General features: G+C 45.4%; 1 protein-coding gene across 5 annotated transcripts; it reads right to left on the reverse strand.

Moving 5' to 3' along the window:
• Positions 1-1,189: 1,189 nt before the first annotated feature.
• Positions 1,190-5,447, reverse strand: LOC117863345 (wall-associated receptor kinase 5). Of its 5 annotated transcripts, XM_034747039.2 has the most exons (6): positions 4,668-5,446; positions 4,535-4,568; positions 3,965-4,249; positions 3,164-3,697; positions 2,716-2,868; positions 1,190-2,631 (listed from the first exon to the last, which is right to left on the reverse strand). In XM_034747039.2, the coding sequence occupies exons 1-6, from the start codon at positions 4,947-4,949 to the stop codon at positions 1,424-1,426; spliced, it is 2,496 nt and encodes an 831-aa protein (XP_034602930.1). In that variant the 5' UTR covers positions 4,950-5,446; the 3' UTR covers positions 1,190-1,423. The 5 variants fall into 5 exon arrangements, with proteins under 5 accessions (XP_034602930.1, XP_034602916.1, XP_034602923.1 ...); XM_034747025.2 differs by having other exon boundaries at positions 3,965-4,568; XM_034747032.2 differs by having other exon boundaries at positions 4,535-5,446.
• Positions 5,448-24,347: the final 18,900 nt, after the last annotated feature.

Here is a 24,347-nt window from a genome sequence, read left to right on the forward strand (position 1 = left end):
GCCTTCGCGCAGCTGCGGGGATGCGGACTAGCAGGGTCCGGCCATCGGTCATCGGGAAATGTCAGAAGATCTCTGAAAAATTCAGGCATGATGAGGGAGTTCAGGAGCCTGGCTCTGCCATGTTCGTTCTACAGTTTCTTTGCTGTCTGGGTTCTGCTATTTCTTTTTCCTTGGAGCTATTTTGTCTGGAACTCTGGATTCTGTCATTTCCATTTTCTTGATCTGGATTGGAAGTTTTCTGCAGATTAGAGTGTAATTGATTGTGATTTTAAATGGAATTTAACTCAAACATGATAGCTGACAAGAGCCCAGACAAATCACATACCGGTAATGCGGCACTATCGGGCTGAAAATAACCCTCCTCGGCCCACGGGGTGCTTTGCGGGCCACCTTTCACGAAAGCACCGCACCGGTCCATCTAATAACAACTTTTGAGCCCGAACCTCGCGCTGCCGGCACCACCTACGCCGCCGCCGCTCCTTGTCCTCATCGCAGCCGACTATGCCCAGCGGCCAGCGCCGCTCTTCGCTATCGAGGTCGCCGCAGCTCGACAGAGCAAGTGGAATCGGCAGGGCGGGGCAGGCTCCTCGCGCTCGAGATCTTCTCCCAGCTCATCCCACGCTCCCAGTGCGAGGAGCAGCCGGCCGATGCGGCCCCGTGGCATTGGCCACTGTCGTCTCCTAAAATTGGTACGCTCCCTTGGCACATGGCCATCTCAATGGAATGTATTGCTTGATTTATTGACAAAATGGTTTGGTACGAAATATTCTGAAGGTAGGTACTGATCCGCGCTCGCTCACAATGTTACAGAAGATTATAAATCTAAAATACGGCAAGCTAACTGGTTTTCTATATGCAGAACAGTTGCATATGCAGTGTTATTAGCTAGAGTGTACTTTTCAGATCAGCAAGTGGAGTTTTAAAGTTCTCTGTTCAACACTTTTCGATAGTGTCACATGAAAAGACATGCAACGGAAGAGTGGGGTTCCTATTGCCCTGATGCCGTCACGGCGTTATGCCAGATCTTTGAGTTATGAGTGTCACTTCATAGTAATCATGCTAATACTTTGCAAAAAGATGCCGTAATATGTTTCAGCTTAAATCATATTCCGTATATCAGTCAGCGGTCTACTGGAACCACCTATTAAGCCACTGGCAATTTATACCCAATTGTTACTGGACTCGTCGATAACCACAACAGTTTTCTTATACAAGCTTATCTTTAGTACTGTAACTTATGTACAAATATAAAAAGTATACAACAGTCGCGGTCTACAATATATTGTACACGTGAAATGCATCTATGTGATATAGTATCATCGAAAGGAAAGTAATATAATGTGAATCTTCAATAAAATACATGATACCTCAGATGCATTATATTCAACATCCAAGCAAGCCATCGGTTATCTTGCAAATGTAATTAGCGTGGCAAAGATGCAAATTCTTGCTCCAAACTGTAGCACCCAGAGCTCCCAGCATTGACAAGATCGATATGCCCATATAAGTTCTTATCTTGTGGGCATAACAAAGGCTCAATATCTGCATCTTTTTCAGCTAAACCTTTTCTAAGTCTCTTTGTTCTTAGAAATTGCAACCTCATATCTACTTCTTTCATAGTTGGTCTGTCTCCTCCTTTGACCCTTAAGCATGCTTCTGTAAGTGAGGCGATTTCATTAATCTCTTCCTGGTCTGCCTCTTCCACAACTTGTTTATCCAGTATTTCTACAAGGGACCCTGCATGAAGTCCTTCAATGAAGTAATGTGATAGGCTTTGTTTAGCACCTAAATCATTGATAAAAATTGGCTTCTTCCTTATCAAAAGTTCAACAAGTATTACTCCAAAACTATATACATCACTCTTTTCAGTAAGCTGACCAGTATGATAGTACTCTGGGTCCAAGTAGCCGAATGTACCTTGGACAATCGTAACCACATGAGTCTCATCAAGCGAAAGAGATCTTGAAGCACCAAAGTCTGAGACCTTTGTGGTGAAGTTGTCATCCAAGAGTATATTTGAAGACTTAACATCTCTGTGGTAAATTGGTATTGTAGCAGCTGAGTGTAGATAAGCAAGTGCCCCTGCTGCTTCCATTGCAATCCTAATGCGATCATCCCATGAAAGCAAGCATTTTACTGTAGTATCAGAGTGAAGAAGTTCATACAGAGTGCCATTTGAAATGAACTCATAGACAAGCATGGGCACCTCATCTTCTAGGCAGCAACCAAACAGTTTCACCACATTACGATGGATGATTTGAGACAAAATAACAACCTCATTGATAAACTGGTCTATCTCTATTTGTTCCACTATTTTGGATTTTTTTATGGCCACCACACGTTGGTCAGATAAAATCCCTTTATAAACCGTGCCATGTCCTCCACGACCAAGAACACGAGTAGCATCAAAGTTGTTTGTTGCCTCCTCTAGTTCCTCCAATGAGAATATTTTAGTTTTGCTTGTGGTGCTTTCATCAGAGATCAATTGCTCCAATAGCAGGCCTTGATTTTTCTTGAAATGTGCTCTTCTAATTCTCTTCTGAATGCCCCTTTTCCACTTACTGGCAAGTACAGTTACACCCAATGCGACAATTATGGAGCCAATGCCACAACTGATTCCAATTGCAATACCTGTATGCATTCGCCATTCTTATGAAATCATACTAATGTTTATAAATTGCAATTGCAAGGTGCTGTTGTTTGCTTGACACTTACCCAAAAGAAGATTCCGTTGCTTAGTTGATGTAACACACCGCTTCTTTGTCCAATCAAATTCTTTATTATGAGGGCACGGTGTGCACTTATAGGTCCCAGGAAAGTTTTGACATGTACCATTGCAGTAGTTTGGCAGGGAGCATTCATCAATATCTGTAGATAACTCATTCAATATATATATTAATGGTTCCGATCTATGCTTGCATTATTACTAGCTGCTGATAAGAAGTCCCCCTTTTAAATTTGTCATCGAATATATACGTGGATGGTTATAGATATATGTATGTGAATTACTGAATTGATTTACTTTCCTTTTATATTCAAGTACAAGCGATGTTACTGCTGTACGCATACTGAAGGAGAAGCCGGATGTACCTGTGCAGCCGGTTCTTTATAATATTTTGAAAAATGAGATGCTGTTCAAATATAGTTTAGGAGAGAAATATACCTGTACAATTGTTTCGCAGGTATGGATTTCCATGGAAGCCATCATTACACTTGCAGAGATACCCATAATTTGTTTTCCCTCGCCTGACATCTTGGCAGCTACTGTTGTGACTGATACACGCATAGTACTTAGGATTACTTTGCTTAGCTTCTTGACAAGTCAAGTTTGCAACAACCCACTTTATTACTATTTCATCTTCCTGTGAGAAATCATAAATACCATCCACAACCGACTCATAATGATAGTTTGGAAATTCGTCAGTACCATCATAGTTGAAATTGACTATCCTTTCCATGTTATTGGAGCTTGTGTCATTCAGCATGTTGCTAACATTCAGAATCCCATCATCAAGTGATATAAGAGTCACACGATATTGTGCGTACCGACGGTCAAGAACGGTGCCATCACTTGTGCAGTTGAGTCGAAAGTTATCATTTGCATAACAACCTTCTTCAATCCCAAATGGGAACGGAATACTAATGTTCCCACATGATCTTGTACAGTTCTCTTTGGGCGTTGAATCGTAAGTTGCTTCTATGACAAATAAATAAGGTGAGGAAGTAAGACTAAATCTAAAGAAATTAATAAGGCTACTTTAGAAGAAAAAGATTCTTCTGGTTTCACAAGCTCTGTGAGACAATAAATATTTTTAAGCTGTAGCTAGCCATAAATTGCGACGGCAAAAATCCCATGCCATACTTGTACGTGGCTTCATATAATATATTAACATATAGTAAGAATAAGCAAGTGGTTAAAACTTAAATATGTTCATTTCTTTAGAGAAAAGTAAGGGGGGAGCACCTTGCGTGCAATTTTCGAAAAGGTAAGGATTGCCGTTCCTGGAGCAGTAACAGTGGTAACCCCCATATGATGACGCATTTATACAAATGCTGTTGGTGGCACAAGCATAACTTGCGTTGTTCATTCGCGCGCTTTCGCAGCTTGGTTGATCCGTGATGGCAACCTCAACAACAGCACCATCGATCTTGCTTGTGTTTGTCCAACCCAATAAAAGGTCAGTCACGTTATTCGTGTAATACAAACCGGAACCTGATATGAAAGCCATGATGCGAGGGTACATAGAACCTGCAGATGATTGTCCTGCCATACCATCAGCCCGAGAAAATGTTGCCTGAAAGCCTGACATGGCATTCGGTAAACTGATGAAACAGCAACCAATCCCGTTGCAAGGCCCTCGGGTTGGCAATACCCCCCCGTGGCACCTACTCATGCAGGAGCCGACAGGGTTTCTCTCATAATCGAACAAGTTGACATCAAAGTCACATCCAAGGACAAAGAAATTGTTATCTCTACTGGTAATAGTAATACCCTTAGCGGGAGCCTCCCACTCCCAAGACATATTGTTCCTACCTGGTCCAAAGGAACTGTTGAAGAACATAGGGACCTGAACAAACCCAAAATCATCATATATCCCAGTGATCTCAGTTGTGCTGTTATTCATCAGAAACAGCTTTGGAGGTTGAGTGGTGTTGTCGCAGGTAACCTCGAAGCCTTGCCGGAAGCAGCCCGCCCCTATGCCGAAGGGGTAGGAGATATTGACGTCCCCGCAGCTGGAGGGGCAGTGAGCTATAGAGGCGGCGGACGGGATATACAGTATCCCTCCGTCTCCCAAGGCTGCGGATGCAGGCGGCATGGTTGCCAAGCACGCCAGAACGAAAGCCATGGCGCAAACTATTACTCCAGTCGAGCTCATCGTTACTCCAACAATCAGCTTATCTGCGTGTTGGTGTTGTTGGTGGACATGGTGGTTACGGTAAGCACGCATGTTCTTATAAGCAGCATAAAGTTTCGTGCATAAAGTATAAAGGCGTCCCTGGTGAGCAGAGTCGCTGACCCGCAGTCGTCGCCCGCCGGGTCAGTCATGCGCGACTCGCCCAACGTGCTGTGCGGTCGCTAGCTGGATGCTGAGTGCTCTGGTAGTTCTGTATCCCACCCAGTTCCCAGCGCACAAATCTGCAGGATGACAAATCCAAACAGGCCCTGAATGTAGATACCTTTCACCAGGCCGCTTTTTTTTATACTCAACACATTGAATTACATCGGGGTTGTAGAAGAGAGAACTATCGACGAGAACACCGGCGTCCGCGGTGAACAGCTTGCCGAAGGGGCCGAGGAAGCTGATGAGGCTCTTCTTCTCCGCCAGAACGAAAGCCATGGTGCAAACCATCACTCTGGCCGAGCTCATCGTTACGTCAATCAGCTTGTCTGCGTATAAAAATTGGTGTTGGTGTTCCGGGTTAAGGCAATACGCATATTCTGAAGCGACACAAGTTTTCGTGAATGCTAGATACAGTACTGTATAAAGGCGTCCCTGATGAGCAGAGTACATCGCTGACCCGCAGTCGTCGCCCGCCGGGTCAGTCACGCGCGACTCGCCCAACGTGTGGTCACTAGCTGGACGCTGACTCACTGAGTGCCCTGGTAGTTCTGTAATCCCAATGCGTGTTGGTTTAGGTCTGGTTTGTTCCTCTAATTTATTTTTAGCACCCGTCACATCGAATGTTTAGATATTAAATGTAGACTATTTACAAAATTTATTACATAAGTGGAGGCTAAATGGCGAGACGAATCTATTAAACCTAATTAGTCCATAATTTGACAATGTGTTGCTACAGTAAACATTTACTAATGATGGATTAATTAGGCTTAATAGATTCGTCTCGCCGTTTAGCCTCCACTTATGTAATGGGTTTTGTAAATAGTCTACGTTTAATACTCCTAATTAGTATCTAAACAATTGATGTGACACGTGCTAAAAATAAGCAAAGGGAACTAAACACCCCCTTACAAGAGCACAAATCTGCAGGATGAAAAATCTTGCACACATTGAATACAGATACCTTCCTTCACCAGGCCAACCTTCGAGGGTGATAGCGCTACAGCGAGAGAGTTTACCAGGGTAGACTTTGAATTGCCACCTAGACTTTGACTACCGATACTACGGGATAAATTGTCATGCTCGAGTTTGCATCCTTCCTAATCCACTCCTTTACGTTTCCGCATTTCATACTTGCAACTTGAGTACCTTTACTTTCTAGAGTAGTATCTTGATAGGATTAGCTCTAGGTTGCAAAACTCTTTATGGGTGGGAAGTTTCACTAGAGGCTGAAAGTTGTCTATCAGCGAGTAGCCTAATAAGATGGTTGAAATCAAAATGTTGATTAATAAACCCACAATATAATATCATATATTTTTAAACCAAAATCAACTTGCATACTATGCTTCTTTAATAACTTCCACAATTTCACTAGTGGGAAGTAGAACATCCCGTCACCCTTCACTTGCACTCTGTATGCTCATCACCTAAGCTAAACCTTTAGGACCAATCAACAATCCTCACCAGGGGGTATTTTCTTGTTTTTTTCTCGAAATGAAACACCAGGGAGGTAAACTTGATGCTAACTTGAAGTCTATACTTTTCAGTACTACTTAAGTAATTTTCGCATTTATATCCCATTCCACAACTTGGCGTTGATCTGTGGAGTCTTCTCACAAGTTACCATATAAGATGTGAGCAGCTGAAATGCACTTGAAATCTGTCTCGAAATAAAAATAAAATGCACTAAAAAATGGTTACGGCTATTATTGGTCTGCATATCTCAATCATCTTTATGGCAGGGGTGATTTAATAGTAGAATTTATTAATGGGACAAAAATCGACGTACTCTCTCTGTCCCAAAATAAGTGCACTTCTAAAAATTTTTTAGGATGTAATAGTAATAATGAGATATGACATATGTACAACTTAGTTATTGCTGTTAATTTTGGCATACACATTAATGAACCATTCTTTGAAAAGGAAATATCAAGTAATTAAATGTGCATGCACCTTGGAAAGGGAAAAAAGTAAGACGCTCTAGGAGCGTTCATCTTGGAAAGGAAAAATTATGGCAACTATGCAATTAACTTTAATTAGTTGGTTCAAAAGCTAGAAATGCATTTTTATGGGACAAAATTTGAATCCTAAAAATGCACTTATTTTAGTACTCCCTCCATCCCAAATTATAGGTCGTTTTGGTTTTTCTAGATGTGTAGATATTATTATGCATTTAGACATAGGGTATATCTATGTGCATAGCAAAGTTTATGAATTTAAAATAGCCAAAATAATTTATAATTTAGGATAAAGGGAGTAAGTAGGAAGTATGGTCCAACTAAATTAGCAGTCATGGATGGACGAGAACCTCGCAAGTTTTCCACGAGTCGTCCTGTAGCAACTGCTGTGAGGGTACTATGGGGCAATAATATTTCCTACGAGCAAGCTGGCATGGTCCGGACAATATGGTCAGCAGAAATTTGCGTCACACCTCTAACTCACTAGAACGTACTACCACTAGAAATAGTTTTGAAATATGCCGAGCTGTATCGATCAAGACGCAAAGGTAGTATTGGCCTCATGCTCGCCTAGACCCGTAGGCGACTATAATTTGGTCAAGTTAGATAAATTTAATTTTGAATAAAAAAATAAATTATTATAGCTTAGAACGGATGGAGTACAATAATTTTTTTTAAAAAAAAGAGTTTTGAATGCACGTGAGAGTTTTTTTTAAACAATATCACACGTGAGAGTTGATTTGTCCAGTGGATGAAATGTTCGCACGAAGTCTCTTTAAAATTCATCCTGTCTCGTATGCATGCTGAAAGTGGTAGTGTTACCGCCGTACGATCACGAGGACCCACACGAGTAGACCAGTGAAGTGCGTCGAGTAGGACCGGCCGGTTGAAGTGAATGAAGAGTCCTGTACGTCTGGACGTCAGTGAATGAGTGAAAGACGTGGAGCTTCCCGGCGTGTGCGTGCATGGTGGGGCGCCCTGTTGGCTTATTGTGGCCTTGGGTCCGCGCTTGCAGCCCCGCTGCTGAACGCCTTGCCACGACCGCCAGCGACCACCGAATGCAACCCCTGTAATTGTTTGCGCTAGTTCGAGGGCGGGAAGGCTTGATCTGCGCACAACTTGGGTTGGACGGACATAACAGACCAGCTAGCAGAGTGAGTGCCAAGAACGTCTGGGGACTGGGAAACCACCATTCTGAATGCAGGCCAGGCGCCCATGCAAGGCCTACTACTCGAGAGTTTTTCGACTGCCTTGTGTGCATGCGTAATAAAAAACCTAACCACCTCACCTCCATACCAAGCGTGAAACGCCGGTACCAGTTAGCCAGTACATCTGATCAGTGATTTCACAATTTGAACATAACAGTTGCATATCATGCTAAACTACTTGGTGCAATTTTGTATGCAGCAGCAGATTCGCGTGCTTATTCATTTGCAGATGCAGGTTCTCTGTTATTCTTGTGAATGATCAAGATGAAGCAATTCAATGAAGCTATGTCGGGACTGATATTTGTGCTGCGAGCTATTCACATATGCCATGGGAGACTTCCATTTGTGCTGTCTCTGTCAGGAATGCTAGATCCTACATATAGTACCACTCAAGTTTATCTTTCACTTCAATATTAGTCATGTAAAGGCACTCCCCCTTCCCTTAGGGTGCTTATGGATTGACCGCGATGTTCTAGCAGGATTTTATCACTACAATACCTCGGCACTACAGAGAACTTTTGTTAGGCACCTTATAGACAATATCATTTAATTATCCTTTGCAATACTAGGTACATTTTCAGCATACAAAGAATGGTATAAAATTAATAGTGTCGACAACTTAGCTCCCTTAATATGGTCAGTTCCAAACCATGTGATAGGAGATTGCGGAGAGGGGCAGGGGCATATGCTCCTGTGTTAAAAACACTTAAACGTTATGCTACATCCAAAAGGCATATGTACACCCATTAAACTATAATTTCTATGGTGAATAAAGAAAAGTAGTAGTTTAAGTTGCTTATACATATGATATGGCACATTTTTGTTTTGTTGTATCGTGTACTTTTTCTTGAGATCGATCAGGTCGTTGTACGATCAAATCCCCCACGAGAAAGAAAAAATCCCTTTTTAATAATGGAAGATGATATTCTGGCTTCAGATATTCTTTTTCAAGAATGTAGCAGACCACAAATATTACAGAGGGGCACATATTCCAAAAGAATATGTAGCCAAGACATCAGAAGATCTGATGTATCAAAACGAAATAACAAAATATATAGCTACTTCAGTAATCTCCATATACGTCTTGTTTCGTAAAGTCGTCTTCAAATGAACCGACTTCTCCTTAATAGGTGAAATCGAAACCAAAGCATGAGCCAATCCAAGAACAGGGGAGAAGCAACTCCACCTACTGATTGACGCTCTGACCACAAAATCAAGACTGCAGCAAAACCATCCACACTTCTACTAACATAGGCAGTGGGGATAAGCAAGATACTAGTAGTTGTTGAAGACTCCAAGTTGGGTAACCACAAAACCCGCACGAAGTACACCACCACTCAAAATCTCCGAAACGACACCTCCACCGAGGAAGCAACGATGGTTCCTGCGCTGCCCGCTAGGATAAAATTTTCACTTGGAGACTTAGTGATGGGGTGGGCTCAAGACAAAGTGATGGCACCCTCGAGAAGGAAAACGACACCAAAGGCGTCATCGCCACTGAAACCGGCTAAAGCCAGCATGACTTTCGCCATTGCACCCGAGCCCACCACAACACAGCCCCAAGGTCGACGAAACGCGTCCCATACTACGCCATCGCCGATCATTGAAGGCCAAAGCACCTAAACCCGATGTTGACAAAGTGCGTCCCATACCACATACGCCGCACGGCGAACTCCTGAGCACCTGTTGCAAGCACGACATTCGTGAATGTAATAACCAGAGTCCACACTGCGCCATCAGCAACCGACCAGCCATTCTCCCCCGTAAGGTTGAGCAGATCTATTCGTGCGACTACCACACCAACCAAGCGAAGAATCAGGATGAGTCGCCACGACGCCGTACCCGGAGAGAGCCACCAACCCCGCTACAAGCACAAGGCCGTCGGTGCAAGATCCACACAAAGCAGTCTGAGCACCTGACGACCAGTGCCACGAGAGGGAGCTGTGTTGCAGCCTTGCAGCGTACTAGCTCTCCCGGCAGGCAGTGGTTGCCGCACCTACACCACACTGCTCGTGCCCCTTTCGGCATGTGGAGAAGACGGCGGCGGGGAGCCGCTCACCGTTGGCCACACCCACGAGCGGCCACCGGTGCATCCTCCTGTCGTATATCCGGCTCGGGGGTCGTCAGATCCGGCCTCGCCGGCACCGGATCTGCGGCCTCTTCGCGCCGTCCCGCCCCGACGCATGAGGCCTGCTCCGGCCGAGATGCCTAGCCGTCGCCTTCCTTACTGGCCGCTAGGCTTCCGATGGCCTGCTCGGGCGACGGAGAGGGGAGGAGGAAGAGGGCAGGGGGCTGGAGGCGGCGGTGCGAGGGAGCCCCCGCTCGCCTTGCGGGAGCTCGGCGCTAGGCTAGGAACAAGGGAAAAATCCCTGACCAACTATAATTGATTTATGTGGAATCCATCGGAACACTTGCAGCTATATCTAAGATGTGTTTTTATTTGGCAAAAGTTTGTAACAAACAATTATACTATAATTTGCCCTTCACATGTTATGTTCCAAAGATCATCTAGAAATTCATTATTGCCGCATTATTACAATCGTAAATCTCTCCTTATTATCATCTGCGCACTTTCACTAGTTGGTTGATCCATGATGGAGATCTCGAGCGACAATATATCCATAGTTCGTGTGGTAGTGAGGAAGATAGAGGTAGCAGCTCCCAGTGTCTCCATAGGCCTTGGCCGGTGGCGTCGGATGCAAAGGGAGGTTTAGGAATAATACACACATGTGAGTGTATTTAGATCTCAGGCGTCTGCGATGGCGTATCTTTGCGGGCATGAGTGTGTTTGTATCCGGCTTGCACTCGGTTTGATCAGCCGAAAACTTCCTTTAGTAGTCTTATAATAACTAAGCCAAATTGTATTTCCTAGCAGTTGACTGATTGGCGGTGGCCAAATGGAAATGTAGATTATAGAGTTGAAATCTCCCTATTCTTAATGTCGCCTTAGGTTTGTTAACCAGTCAGCGATTTTGGCCAACAGTTTTCCACGCTCCGGTAATTGTCTACAGGAAGATCTGTATGCCCTTTCACGTCAAGACTCCTTGAACGGGACGTTGTTAGAAGAAGAAATTGCACCAAGTATCCTAACCGATGTCATGTGTGCATGCTAGGAAAACTATTGGCCACTCTCCGGTACCCATAAAATCTTGTGATGAGTTAATTATCACCGGAATGTACTCAAAAGCGACTATAGAGTTGAGTCAATTGCATTCCTCACATGTCACATCTTGACCGACCGGGATAATTTATTACGGAAAGGAACTGAAACCACCAGAAGTGTGCTGCAGGTAAGCTAAAGCTCGTGGAAGGCATTGCAAGTCTTCCATATATACAGTCAGTTCAGTAGCAATGGTCAATATAATAGCCATGACTAACCACAAGTCCACAAGACTACCGAATAAGCTGCTATATATCGTGTTCGTGTGGGGCGTGGAGTGACCGATCAGGAACGACTCAGGAGTCAGGAGTCGACGGGTCAAGTGCGTCGGATACGGGCCCGGGTTGGATCTCGGACAGGCAAAGCAAAGTAAAAGGAGCCAGTGCCAATAGCGACTGGGCAACCGCCACTTTCGATGTTCCTGCTAGTCAGCGTACCGTCCGGCAACCGGCGTACAGAACCACGCGCAATACCACCGGGATGAGTACTGGCAGCTGCTCACACACTAGGAGAAGTGACATTTCGTCCGATACGTTAGTACCGACTACATTTAGATCCAGCATTCGTACCGAGCCTAATGCTCATCGAAACTTTAATATCGGATGGTAACACCAACCGGTGCTACTAAAAGGAAAGCATCCCTTTCCAATCGCATGTGTTGTACATGAGATGGTAAGGAAAGTTCGCGCGATATGACTAGAGGTTTCGGGTTAGAATCCCGTGCACCGCGCACGCGCATATTTCACGTGAAAAATCGCGCATATTTCATCGAGGCTAGAGGAGAGAGAGAGCAGGGAGAGAGCAGGGAGAGGGTCTGCTCGGGATGAGGGGCGAGCTTACAAGTAGGCCGCGGAGAGCGATGTAGCGCAAAAGCTCTGAGCGTGTAACACGCACCGATGTGAGCTGGTGGACCATCTGCAAGTGGGGGGGCGGACCATCCACGGCTGATGTGGCGAAGGGGTTGACCAGGTCATGCTTGACCAAGTCAAAGAGAGGATGTGTAACGGAGGACTGTTGGAGGTCAAGTGGTGGATAGTCAACAAAGTTATCAAGTGTTATATATTTGCAAACCTTGATTGATGCTTCATGATGCATTATGATGACATGATTAACGCTGTTACACCATGTGACACGATTATTTCCATAAGAGCACATCCACGAAGTCCTTCAATGAAATAATGAGGTACACTTTGTTTCGCACATAAATGATTAATGAAAATGGGGTTATTATTGTCAAGAGTTCCACAAGTATCACTCAATGGCAAAACTATATACATCATTCTTCGGCCTTCTCGGTTAGTTCAGCTGTATGATAGTACTCTGGGTGTAAGTAGCTGAATGTTTCTTGGACAATTGTCACCTCGTGAATCTCATCAAGTGCACCAAAGTCTGAAACTTATATGATGATGAAGTTATCATCCAATTGTACATTGGACGCCTTCATGTCTCCATGGCAAATCGTCATCGCAACAGGTAATTGCATATAATTAAGTGCCCATGTTGCTTCCATCGCAACCCTTATACACATATCGTCATCCCATGATAACAATTATTTGTTGTAATATTTGTTTGAAAAGTCATACAGTGTGCCATTTGATATGAATTGCAATGGCAGCTCATCATCTTGGCAACACCCAAAATGTTTCACCAAATCGCGGTGTATGATTTTAGACAAAATAACCTCATTGATGAACTGATCCATCTATGTTTGGTCTACTATTTTGGACTTTTTTTACAGCCACCACATGTTGCTCCAATAGTATTCGATATAAATTATGTCGTCAGGAGTGAAGCTAGGATTCAGACATGGGAGGGTGGGGGTGGAGAGCTGTTTCCTGCTGTAAAATCGTTATATATTAATTACTGAGGTCATATTGCCTCTCTTAGCAAAAAACCTCGTTGGGAGGGGCGCACTTGCCCCACCCCGAACTTTTTTTATTTTTAACCCTTTTTTTTCTTTATTTATAAAAATAACCTCAGCGGGGTTTGATTTGCGCGGCCTAACCCTTTTGGCCGCGCCAGACCGCCTGGCGCGGCAGGAACATGCTGCCGTGCCACATGCACTGGCGCGGCGGCCCCCTGCCACGCTGGCGTGGCGAGTCGCGGCGCCAGGTGGGCTACTCGCCGCGCCAGGTGGGCGGGCGTTCGCCGCGCAAGCCCGCCTGGCACGACAGCTGCCGCGCGCCCGCGCCATCCCGCCTGGCGCGGCAGCTGCCGCGCGCCCGCGCCATCCCGCCTGGCGCGGCAGGGCCAACACTAACTCCGCGCGCCGGCTCCCTTCCTCCTCCCTCCCTCCTTTCTTCCTCCTCCAGAAACACCACACAGCAGCGCCGGCCCCCGCCACCCCACCCCCAAATCCACCAAAAATCCGGCGTTTTTGGTGGGGGAAAGTAGTGGGAATCGATCCCTGCTTCGTGTGGAAGGTATTCCCCTACTTATTCTCGTGTTTTACCGTTGCATTTGGTAGATCGGAGGATGTTTAGGTGACTTAGGGTTAGGTTAGTGATTTGAAATTTCAATGAAATGCAATGTTGTTTTGTGTTAGATGATACGTAGTTCATACGCAATTGAGTCTCTGCCCGCGATATTGACGTGTAGAACTTGTTGAATGCTTCGATTTAGGTATATATTCATCCAATTGTGTGGTTTACATGACATGTATTTTTTTATATGTTCAATTAATTAGTCTCATTTTTGTTTCAGTGTTTGTATTTTATAGATCGAGTGTTTACATTTTATCAAAATGATGTATATAGCTAGTATGGATTACGTGTGTAAAGTTTATTTGTGTATTAAATTTGTTGCACTTGATTTCCAGGTGAGATGGCGTCGTTTGGTTGTGAATACAAACGGCGTAGGTGGTATGTGCGTTATGTGGGCGAGTCCAATGTTGCTGGTCCCGTACCTCCTGCTCTTCCGGTACCACTTTGTAGATGTGGCGCGCAAGCAGAGGTGAAACAATCAAGGCATCCAAAGACAGCCGGAAGAGCCTTCTATGTATGCAAATGGACTTTTGATCCATTGCCTGCCGCACCTTGCGATTTCTTTCAGTGGATCGATGGACCCGACAAATATGATCCTAGGATCCGCCTATTCCCATATCATAGCACAGAGCTTAAACCATACCATCAGTTTAGGCGTTGGGTTCCTCCTCCACCAAACCCACCTAGGATGACCGATGAGGAGAAGCAGGAGGCTGCTTGTAGGCGTGTGAGGGATCCTCCCATATGCAAGTGTGGTGTTCCTGCTAAGCTTATGCGTCCTAACTTAGGGGATCCACCTAAGTTTACTCCATTCTTTCGATGCTCCCTAAAGACTCATGTAAGTATATTACGAGAATATTAGTATGTCGTTTAGCTAGCAGTTATAATTTTGCAGTATATTGTTCATACTTTAACTTGATGTTATTGCTTGAAAGTTGGAGCAGCGTTTTGTAGTTACTTTACATATGAGTAGTTCACGTCATGGGTTTTTTGCAGGATGGGTGGCCGTTGTGTGATTTCAATGAGTATATATACGGCCCAATGGCAATGTGGCCAACAGAGGAGGAAGTGCGGGAGTTTGAAAGTGAAAATGCACCGTGGCCATGTGTGTCCTCTCCTAGTGATAGATGCAAGTGTGGTATATTGGCAACAGAAGGTGTGGTGCCTTCTGAACTTGGATATGGTTCGTTCTGTGGAAATGCACATGGCGATTACTGGATTAGTAACTACTCGTCTCTTATGTTTTATGAAGGTTGTAACTTGATTCAAATTTGTAAGAATATTGAATTGTTGTTGCAGGAGGGAAGGACATGTGATTGGGAAGATTTTTGTGGTCGATATGATTTGTTATTAAAGTTGGGAAATACATCGGAACCATGGAAGTTAAGGAAACAACAAGAAATTAAAGAAAAGATTAGGAAGAAGTATGATGTGCCTATTCCTGACGACGACTTCCTTTGGGGAAAAATATATCAAGATATGGTGCATGAGACTGGAGTGAAACCTAAAGGACTTTATGCAAGGGAAACTATTATTAAGTATTGGAGGCAAAATAGATCCAAGTATCCACGACCTCTAACTGAAAATGAGAAGAGAGAAAATAGGAGGAAGTTGCAGGAGGAGAGGGAGTTGGAGAAACAAAGGTTGATGGAGGAAAGAGATCGCTTAGGTTATGTGGTTGATCCGAATGTGAAATACCCTGAGGGTTCATGGGAACAATATTTGCAGCAAGTTAGGGAAAGAAAAAGAAGGCTTGAAATGGAAGAGTTACAACAAAAAGCGGAAGAGGCACAGATGGAGACGATGAAGGCTCTTGTTGCCGATTTACCTGTTGGTAAGGTTAATGTCGATAAGAAAGGCAAGGGAGTTGTTGTTGCCGGAGATGATGATGATGATGATGATGATGACGACGAGTTACTATATGAAGGTGACTCGGACTAGATGAATGTGTTGATGTAGCTGGATCATGTTTCTCTGTAGCTGTGAAAACTATGTAGAACATTATGTTTATGTTTATTCTGGGAACTACAATTAGTTGTCAAAAACTATTTTCATTTCTGAGAGAACTATGTTCAGACGCATCAAAGTTTGTCGTGACATGACTGGCTTCTTGTGGTTTTGACGTGCTGTTTTCCTGACCTCCTGTCCACGGATCACCGTAGTCAATCTCCATGCATCTTCCCGACCCGGAAGGAATAAGGTAGACCTGAATGGAAACAAAGGCAAACCGACGAAACATCCCGACTAGACGACGACGTCGTGAACTATGCCTGAGAGGCCAGGCCGTGCACAGGCCGTGCATAGGCCGTGTCGAACGTTTCGTAACCCCCTAATTTTCAACTTTTGCAAATTAATAAAATATGTTAGAATTTACAAGAATTTAATTACTTTTGCTTAAAGATTTAAGGATTTTCTAAGGTTTTATTTAATTTATTGGGCATTTAAATCTTTTCTAAAATGAATCATAGGAGTTAATTATTGCATTCAGGCGCATTGATTTTGGTCGTTTGAATTCAAATAAATTGATGTTTGAATCCTTTTCAACCAATAGGAAAATCCTTAAGTTTCGGGGGGGGGGGGGGTTGGGCCTTGCCGCGCCACGCCGCCTGGCGCGGCAGGAGGCAGCTGCCGCGCCAAACGCAACCTACTTTCAGTAGGTTTCGCCGGGGCCGGTCTTGCCGCGCCAAGCGGCCTGGCGCGGCAGGGGTGAGCTGCCGCGCCAAACGCAACCTACTTTCAGTAGGTTTCGCCGGGTGGCGGGTCTTGCCGCGCCAGGCGGCCTGGCGCGGCAAAGGTGAGCTGCCGCGCCAAACGCAACCTACTTTCAGTAGGTTTCGTTCGCCGGGGTGGCCGGTCTTGCCGCGCCAGGCGGCCTGGCGCGGCAGGGCTGAGCTGCCGCGCCAAACGCAACCTACTTCCAGTAGGTTTTGCCGGTGGCGGTGGCCGGTCTTATCGCGCCAGGCGGCCTGGCGCGGCAGGGCTGAGCTGCCGCGCCAATTGCAATCCGCTTCCAGTAGGTTTCGCCGGTGGCGGTGCCCGGTCTTGCCGCGCCAGGCGGCCTGGCGCGGCAGGGCTCAACTGCCGCGCCAATTGCAATCCGCTTTCAGTAGGTTTCGCCTGTGGGGTGGTGGCGGCAGGGGTGCGCTGCCGCGCCAATTTTAGTAAACTTTAAGTAGGTTTCGGCCCAGGGGGGTGGGGCGTCAGGAGCGCGCTGCACAATCCGAAACGTATTTTTGTGCTGAACATTTACGGAAAAATACACAAACTACAAGTACATCATGGAGCAAACATATAACATTGTACGGACATAAAAAAATGTAACAACCAACTTAGTCTTTTACAAACGTGACATGAATAAACCTAACAACCAACTTATGGAATAATTGGGCACATGCTAGGTTCAGTGGCGTGACCTCCGCTCATCCGGAGGGCTAAAAGGATCTCTTGGGCGACGCTCCCTCCTTGGATGCGTGGGCAGCACATTGGCGCTGCCAACGTCGGTGTGGTCCCGGGAACGACGACGCCGGCGTGGCAACCGGGTATGAGTTGCAGGTTCCTATTGAATAATTGGGCACAAATCATAAAATTTGTATGATACTTCGGGAGCGAACATTAAAATGTATAATTGAATTTGGAGGAACTTCTGAATATACCTGGCTGGACTCTCCCTGCGTCTGAGTCACAGGTGGAGCATCGTGAGAAATCTCGAGTTCCTCACCATACGTAGGGTCATCATCCTCAGACTGCTCACCTTCCGAGTCCTCGCTTTCCTGAGGGGATGCGGGTTCCTTACCTCGCGATCTCCTGCTAGGACCTGCCGCAGTGGACGGTGTTGCAGCCCTGGGGGTAGTCACCAATGCAGTCCGACGTGATCCTGAAGAAGTACCCTGGACATTGCCCCCGTCGTGCGCATCTGAGGATGTCATGCAGTTCATCCTCTGCGCCATTCGCCTGCAACTTTTACGAACCCTCTGCCATATATTCACGACTATGTTATTGATGGTTACAAAGATAGTACGAGTATAAGTGAAAATTTGTTTGGGCTTCTACCTCTGCAAAAGCACGAAGCAGACTATCACCTTCCCCATCAGCGTGCTCCATAATCACGCCCGCCTCGTTAGAGAGCCTTGCAAGCTGTTGTCCCTGCACGCAGGAGTTTTCATTCCATAAGTGATCAATGTGACGATACTATAATTACAAACCGAAAGCTTACCATGTAGTCGTGGAGAGGTGCACGCTCAGGCTGTGTCCCATGGCGTGTCATGGTGTCGTACGCGTCAGCTATGTCAGCGTCATCATCAGACGGTGCATCCTCAATGGGCACATTAGTCCAAGATGGTTTCACTTTGGTTCTCGTCGAAGTACAGTACCATCTTATGTACTCATTGTTGGGTCGCCAGTACGGTCCACCTTCAGGATCGCATCCTTCCTTGTTCTGCCACAGGTGGATGTACCGATCATACTTCACTCTCCAATCATTCTCCTTGTACCGCTTTCTGCGGTCGATACTGCATCAGAAATTAGTGAAGTATTAGTATAACACGTTAATTGCGTTAATTGAATACCCTCCAATAGTTATTTATTCTTGCGTACCTGTGCAGCTGCTGCGAAGTCGATAATTCCAAAGGAGGGCACGGTTGCATCCTCCCAAACTGCCGCATCACCCTATGCGGCATATGAAACTCTACCACGTAGTACAGTATCATTGGGGTCGTGCACCTCCACAGCTCTCTGTCTCTGTAGCACGTCGGTGAAAAGACGATTTGGCTAAGCTGCTCACGGTCATACGGTTTCCATTCCACCTTCAAAAATTTTCACGCAATACTTATTTCATCTACCATTATACGCAAGTTAGCTTAAAAAACTATTATGGTTACCAAATTACCTGGTGCTGCGTGAGAACATCAAACTTGTTCGTGTAGGCCCTGTAGCGCCTATCCGGATTGCCACGAACGGGCCGCACATGCTTCCACACGTGATAGAACGTGGGAAGAGCATCGTCTCGATGCCATGGCTGAAATTGCAAGTAAGTCCAATTGGTCACATGATACAATAGTTTTTCGAACATTAACGTAGAAAAAGGAATTAGCCGTTGTGACTTACATCGACACGGAGGCGGGAAGGTCGACCCACGGGCATTCGCTCCCAAATCCATATCTGGAGCATATAAGTGCACCCTCCAACATTGGAATCTCTCGCTGTGCGCCGGCAAGCCTCACATAACTGTCTGTACAGCCAGGCAAGAGCCGCTGAGCCCCAACTATAAGTGGCTATGTTTTCCCAAACTTGACCTAGAATGGGGAGAACCATCCACGATACTGTGTTCCCAGCTGCATCTGGAAGGAGGAATGTACTGACAAAGTGCCATAGCCACACTCGAGCAAAGCGCTGCACGACCTCGTCATTTGCTTCCGGAGGACACACCTCGAAGTGCTCCCTCAACCATGCCGAGCTAACACCGGACGTCTTCTTCGAGCTATCTCCGCCCTCTGGCTCTGGCGGCCTAATCCCAATATGCATCTCGACCATATCACGCCAATTCTCATTCTGGATAACACCTGTCACTGGCTGCCCATGCAGTGGAAGGCCGAGTATCATAGCCGCATCCTGCATTGTGATGGTCATTTCTCCGAAGGGCATGTGGAACGTGTGAGTCTCCGGACGCCACCTGTCGACCATAGCGGTCAACAGTGGTCCGTCCATTGGAAGCTGTAATGAAGTGTGAACATGGAAGGTGCAACAATTGAGGAACATTGCAGGTGCACGAAACTTCGTGCAGATCCACTCTATAGTGTCGGCCTCCATGACTCTCACCCCCAATGTTAGTTGTACCGTAACTTCTTATAGAATACACCATCCTTTCTGGCCCGTACGGTTCTGCTAAGTGGTGCACGGATCTAAGCTCAGCCTCTGATAAATAATTATCTGCAACTTGCCCAATTCTATAGCCTTGATCTAACATTTCACGTGCCTTTCCCCATCGGTTCAGAAAGTAGGCGTTGCATTTTTCGAATGTGTATTCAATAATTCCAGCGACGGGCCTACTTCGGATGCCTTTGAAAACTCCGTTGAGTGATTCCGAGAAGTTCGTGGTCATAATACCCCACCGCATCCCTCCCTCATTGAAAGCCTGCGCCCATTTATCCTTGTCCCCCATTTCACCCTTCAACCATTCTTTTGCGTCGTCGTTCAAGTCCTTCACTAAATCTTCTAACTTCTCACGAAATTCTCTCTCTGTATGAACCGTGCATAATAATTTCAATTTTCCAATCACACGATTGCTCTTCTGCCGACGCGACATGTTGGCAGCAAAGTGCCTCATGCACCACCTATGCACAAGCGGTGGAAAACCATCAATGTGGTCCTTTGCACAATTTAGAAGCCCATGATGCCTATCTGATATCATACACACTATCCGTGAAGGTCCAAGAACATTTACCCGAACAAGTTTCATAAACCATGACCAACTCTCATTATTCTCACTCTCGACCAAGGCAAAAGCAAGAGGCACAATCTGTTGTTCTGGATCTACAGCAACTGCCATCATTAATGTACCCTTGTACTTGCCAGTTAAGAATGTACCGTCCACCAGTATCACAGGACGGCAATGTTGAAATGCCTCACTACATTGAGGGAAGCACCAAAATACCCTTTGCAGTATATGCTTCAACACTCCATTGTCAGGAACCATCATGCCACATGAGTCGATCCACCATTTAACTCCGGGATTGTAGTAGGTTATAGCTGAGAGTACCCTAGGAACCATGCCGTACGACTCCTTCCAGTCGCCCCAAAGCAGGGCAACAGCGTGTTGCTTCGCCCGCCAAGCCTTCGAATACTTCACACGGTACCCACTAAAGATGAAGATGGACTCCACGAGTGATGGCACCGATGTCTCGCTGTCTTTACGGATAATGCCTAGGATACGCCGTCCAAGGTACTTTGCTGTGCACTGTACATGCTCTCGCTTCGGCTGTGACGACCGACAAGTATGCGGTTGCACAACATTTGAAATTCTCCATTGTCCGGTGCTTGATATTAGCCGAGACCATACACGCCAATGGCATCCTTGCTTGCACATCACATTGTATCTTAAGTTCTTGTCAGAGTGAACTACGCTAAAAGGTCTATGTAACCTCACCGCGTAGTCAGCCAAGAAAAACTTCAGCTCCTCAAGACTATTGAACTTCATCCCCTTCTTAATCACTGGACTCTCACCAATGGACGTCCCTTCGGCATTCACCATACTAGATTCACATATTGCTTTGTGAACCATACTTATGTCCTTATCATTGGGAACGGATGGCAGTTCGACATCACGTTCTTTTAACATCCGCAACTCACACTGGGTGTAAGAAAAACAATCGTCCATACGACGAATGCCTTCTACATCATGTACGGTTGCGGTGTCAAATTGCAGTCCATCCTCTTCATTTTCTACCCCGACGTTCTCATATTCATGCCCACCACTCTCAAATAGTGATTCCTCCTCTACCTCCTCACCTACTACCCCATCTTCCTCCAGTTCCCAATCTTTGGAACCCATAGAGACATTATCAACATCTATATTTGCTTCATCCCTCTCAAAAATGTTATTGGGAAAATCATCATTGGCAATAGCCAAGTCAAAATCACGTTCTGTTTCACCTAACACGTGATGCAACATTTCTGACTCCTGGATACCATTATGGTTCACTACCGTCACTTCCTCCCTCATGACAACATTTGGGCCAGGCATACGAACAATTTCGACTATAACCTCCAAACATGCAACATTAGCTTCGTGCACAACATCCTTATAGTGCTTCCAATTCGCATCGGATGCTAACTTCATAAGAACATAATGAGCTCTAGCTTTCCCACAATCAAAACGACCTCTCAAACTGATCTCATCCACTCTACATCCATACTTCGTCATTACACGGTCAACTAAATCACTAAAACTTGGAGGACCATCAAATATTTCAATTGACTCATTCATATTCTCTAACTCCCCATTTTGTTTCACAACACCACCATGAAAAAATCGAACTAAACGATCCATCTACAAAATACAAACATTTCACCATGTCATATACACTACACATTGCACATATTCGACATATCAACTACACACATTACATATATTGGACAAATTGCAAACAAAAAATACACATATACATTGCACTATACGATTCAATGAATATATCCTTAAATCAATAAGTTCTACACGTCAATATCGCGGGCAGAGACTCAATTGCGTATGAACTACGTATCATCTAACACAAAACACCATTGCATTTCATTGAAATTTCAAATCACTAACCTAACCCTAAGTCACCTAAACATCCTCCGATCTACCAAATGCAACGGTAAAACACGAGAATAAGTAGGGGAATACCTTCCACACGAAGCAGGGATCGATTCCCACTACTTTCCCCCACCGAAAATGCCGGATTTTGGGTGGATTTGGGGGTGGGGCGGCGGGGGGCGGCGCTGGAGCTTCGGGCTCGGGCGTTTCTGGAGGAGGAAGAAAGGAGGGAGGGAGGAGGAAGGGAGCCGGCGCGCGGAGTTAGTGTTGGCCCTGCCGCGCTAGGCGGGATGGCGCGGCAGCTGCCGCGCCAGGCGGGCTGGCGCGGCGAACGCCCGCCCACGTCAGCGCCCACCTGGCGCGGCGAGTAGCCCACCTGGCGCCGCGACTCGCCGCGCCAGCGTGGCAGGGGGCCGCCGCGCCAGTGCATGTGGCGCGGCAACATGTTCCTGCCGCGCCAGGCGGTCTGGCGCGGCCAAAAGGGTTAGGCCGCGCAAATAAAACCCCGCTGAGGTTATTTTTATAAATAAAGAAAAAAAAGGGTTAAAAATAAAAAAAAGACCCCCCACCCCTTTCATCCATCCTACCTTGCGTCTCTCCTGCGTGCCATGTCTTTCACTCCAGTTTTTCCAAGGAGAATATCTTCATTTTACTTTTAGCACCTAATTTGGAGAGGTCAATTGAATTAATCAAAGTTAATATTATAGGCTTCAATTTACATAATATATTACAAATTTTATATACAAATATATACTTTTGTAGAATCTGCTAGGGTTCCGTTACTAGAATTTGATATTGTCGGGCCAAAAAACGATCCTAGGATCCTGATCCTGACAACCTTGTTTCATAGGACAAGATTTTTAAAGTATGACCACACTTGAGTATGTTGGATAATATTTTCTTGAAAACATATTTTATGAAGGTGGAATATTGTTGGGACCGTCCCACAACGCACCCTGGACAGCGCTGGCAGGGACCCTCTCTCTTAATCGACTTCAAACTTGTCACCTTCCCCTTTTACGAAGCCACCAAATAACCGAAGTCAACTATCACGAAGGTGTCCACTTTGTTGTTTTGCAGGAAAGGACTCGCGAAGTTAGATCCCCCACGGAGCTCTCAGCGATTTGGCTTAGAGGAGATCCCGTGACCAGAAGCCGAAGTTAGGTGACTTCGGCCAAAGAAGACGGGAAGTTTACAGAAGCTTGCTCGGTCCCAACGAAGCTTATGAATGAGGAAGAGGGTAATCAAGACGGCCCTGGGACCACATTACAGCAGGACAACTCTGTAATAAGACTCTTGTAGAAGGTTGGAAATGCAATTCCACTATGAAAGCGACATTTTGAATAGGAACCACGTTACTGTTCTGTACGGAATATTCTTAGGATGTAGTGGTTGAGTATGGGTATAACAGGAATGCAGAAATGTAACTTTATGGCCCTATAAAGGGAGATGAACCGTCCCCGGGAGGGCATTAATCACTGATAGGATAGCTATTGTCATGTTTGTTTGAACGATCGTTACCTTCGTTTGTTGGGACACTCTTACTGCTGCTTGGGTAGACCCCAACAAATATTTTCTGTAAGTGCATGTAAAACAATTTTTGGACCGAACCTTGCTCAATCTGAATCGAAGTAAAATAAAGAAAAAATAGGGAAAAAAAGAAAACGGAGCTAATAGCTAGTTGGTTCATAAATGAGAAAAGGAACTCTAGGTGGCTGATGGAGCGCGAGTACATTGGTATCGTCTAATAGGCAGTCTTATGCATGGACACGTAATTTTGATACGACTGAGCAGACAACCCGTACAATGGGTTGTCTTATAAGTTGACTGTTAGAGCTATGTAATTTCTTAATTTATGTATATGAAAAAAGAAATATTATGAGTTGCATGGTAACAACAACTCGTACAATGTTTGTTGAGTTGTCTCGTAGTCCTAAAATTTAGCTCATGAGGCGGTTGTTTCATGAAACAATGATCTCTTTCTCTCTCCTCACTCTCTCTCCTCCACATCATAAAAAATCACATGTGTCATTGTATAAGACGATCTATGAGACTACTAACATGTAGCAATATACTTGCTCTTAAAGGTTGTCGTGCCTGTGTAGCTAGGGAAGAAGAAGTCGTAGCCATATTCTAAGATCCTCTGAGTAGTTGCTTTCATTGTTAGACGCATAACTGTCCTTGTTCA

This window comes from Setaria viridis, chromosome 1, assembly GCF_005286985.2.
Source record: "Setaria viridis chromosome 1, Setaria_viridis_v4.0, whole genome shotgun sequence".
In the NCBI taxonomy this organism is placed as follows: domain Eukaryota; kingdom Viridiplantae; phylum Streptophyta; class Magnoliopsida; order Poales; family Poaceae; genus Setaria; species Setaria viridis.

What these genes read in the sequence shown, in the direction of transcription:
- LOC117863345 (XM_034747010.2), bottom strand. Translation starts at nt 4,949, where the DNA reads ATGCGTGCTTACCGTAACCACCATGTCCACCAACAACACCAACACGCA. An exon ending in TTTCGAAAATTGCACGCAAG is followed by an intron (nt 3,698 to 3,964) that starts GTGCTCCCCCCT and finishes TATTTGTCATAG; the next exon opens with AAGCAACTTACGATTCAACG. An exon ending in CCTGCGAAACAATTGTACAG is followed by an intron (nt 2,869 to 3,163) that starts GTATATTTCTCT and finishes AGTTATCTACAG; the next exon opens with ATATTGATGAATGCTCCCTG.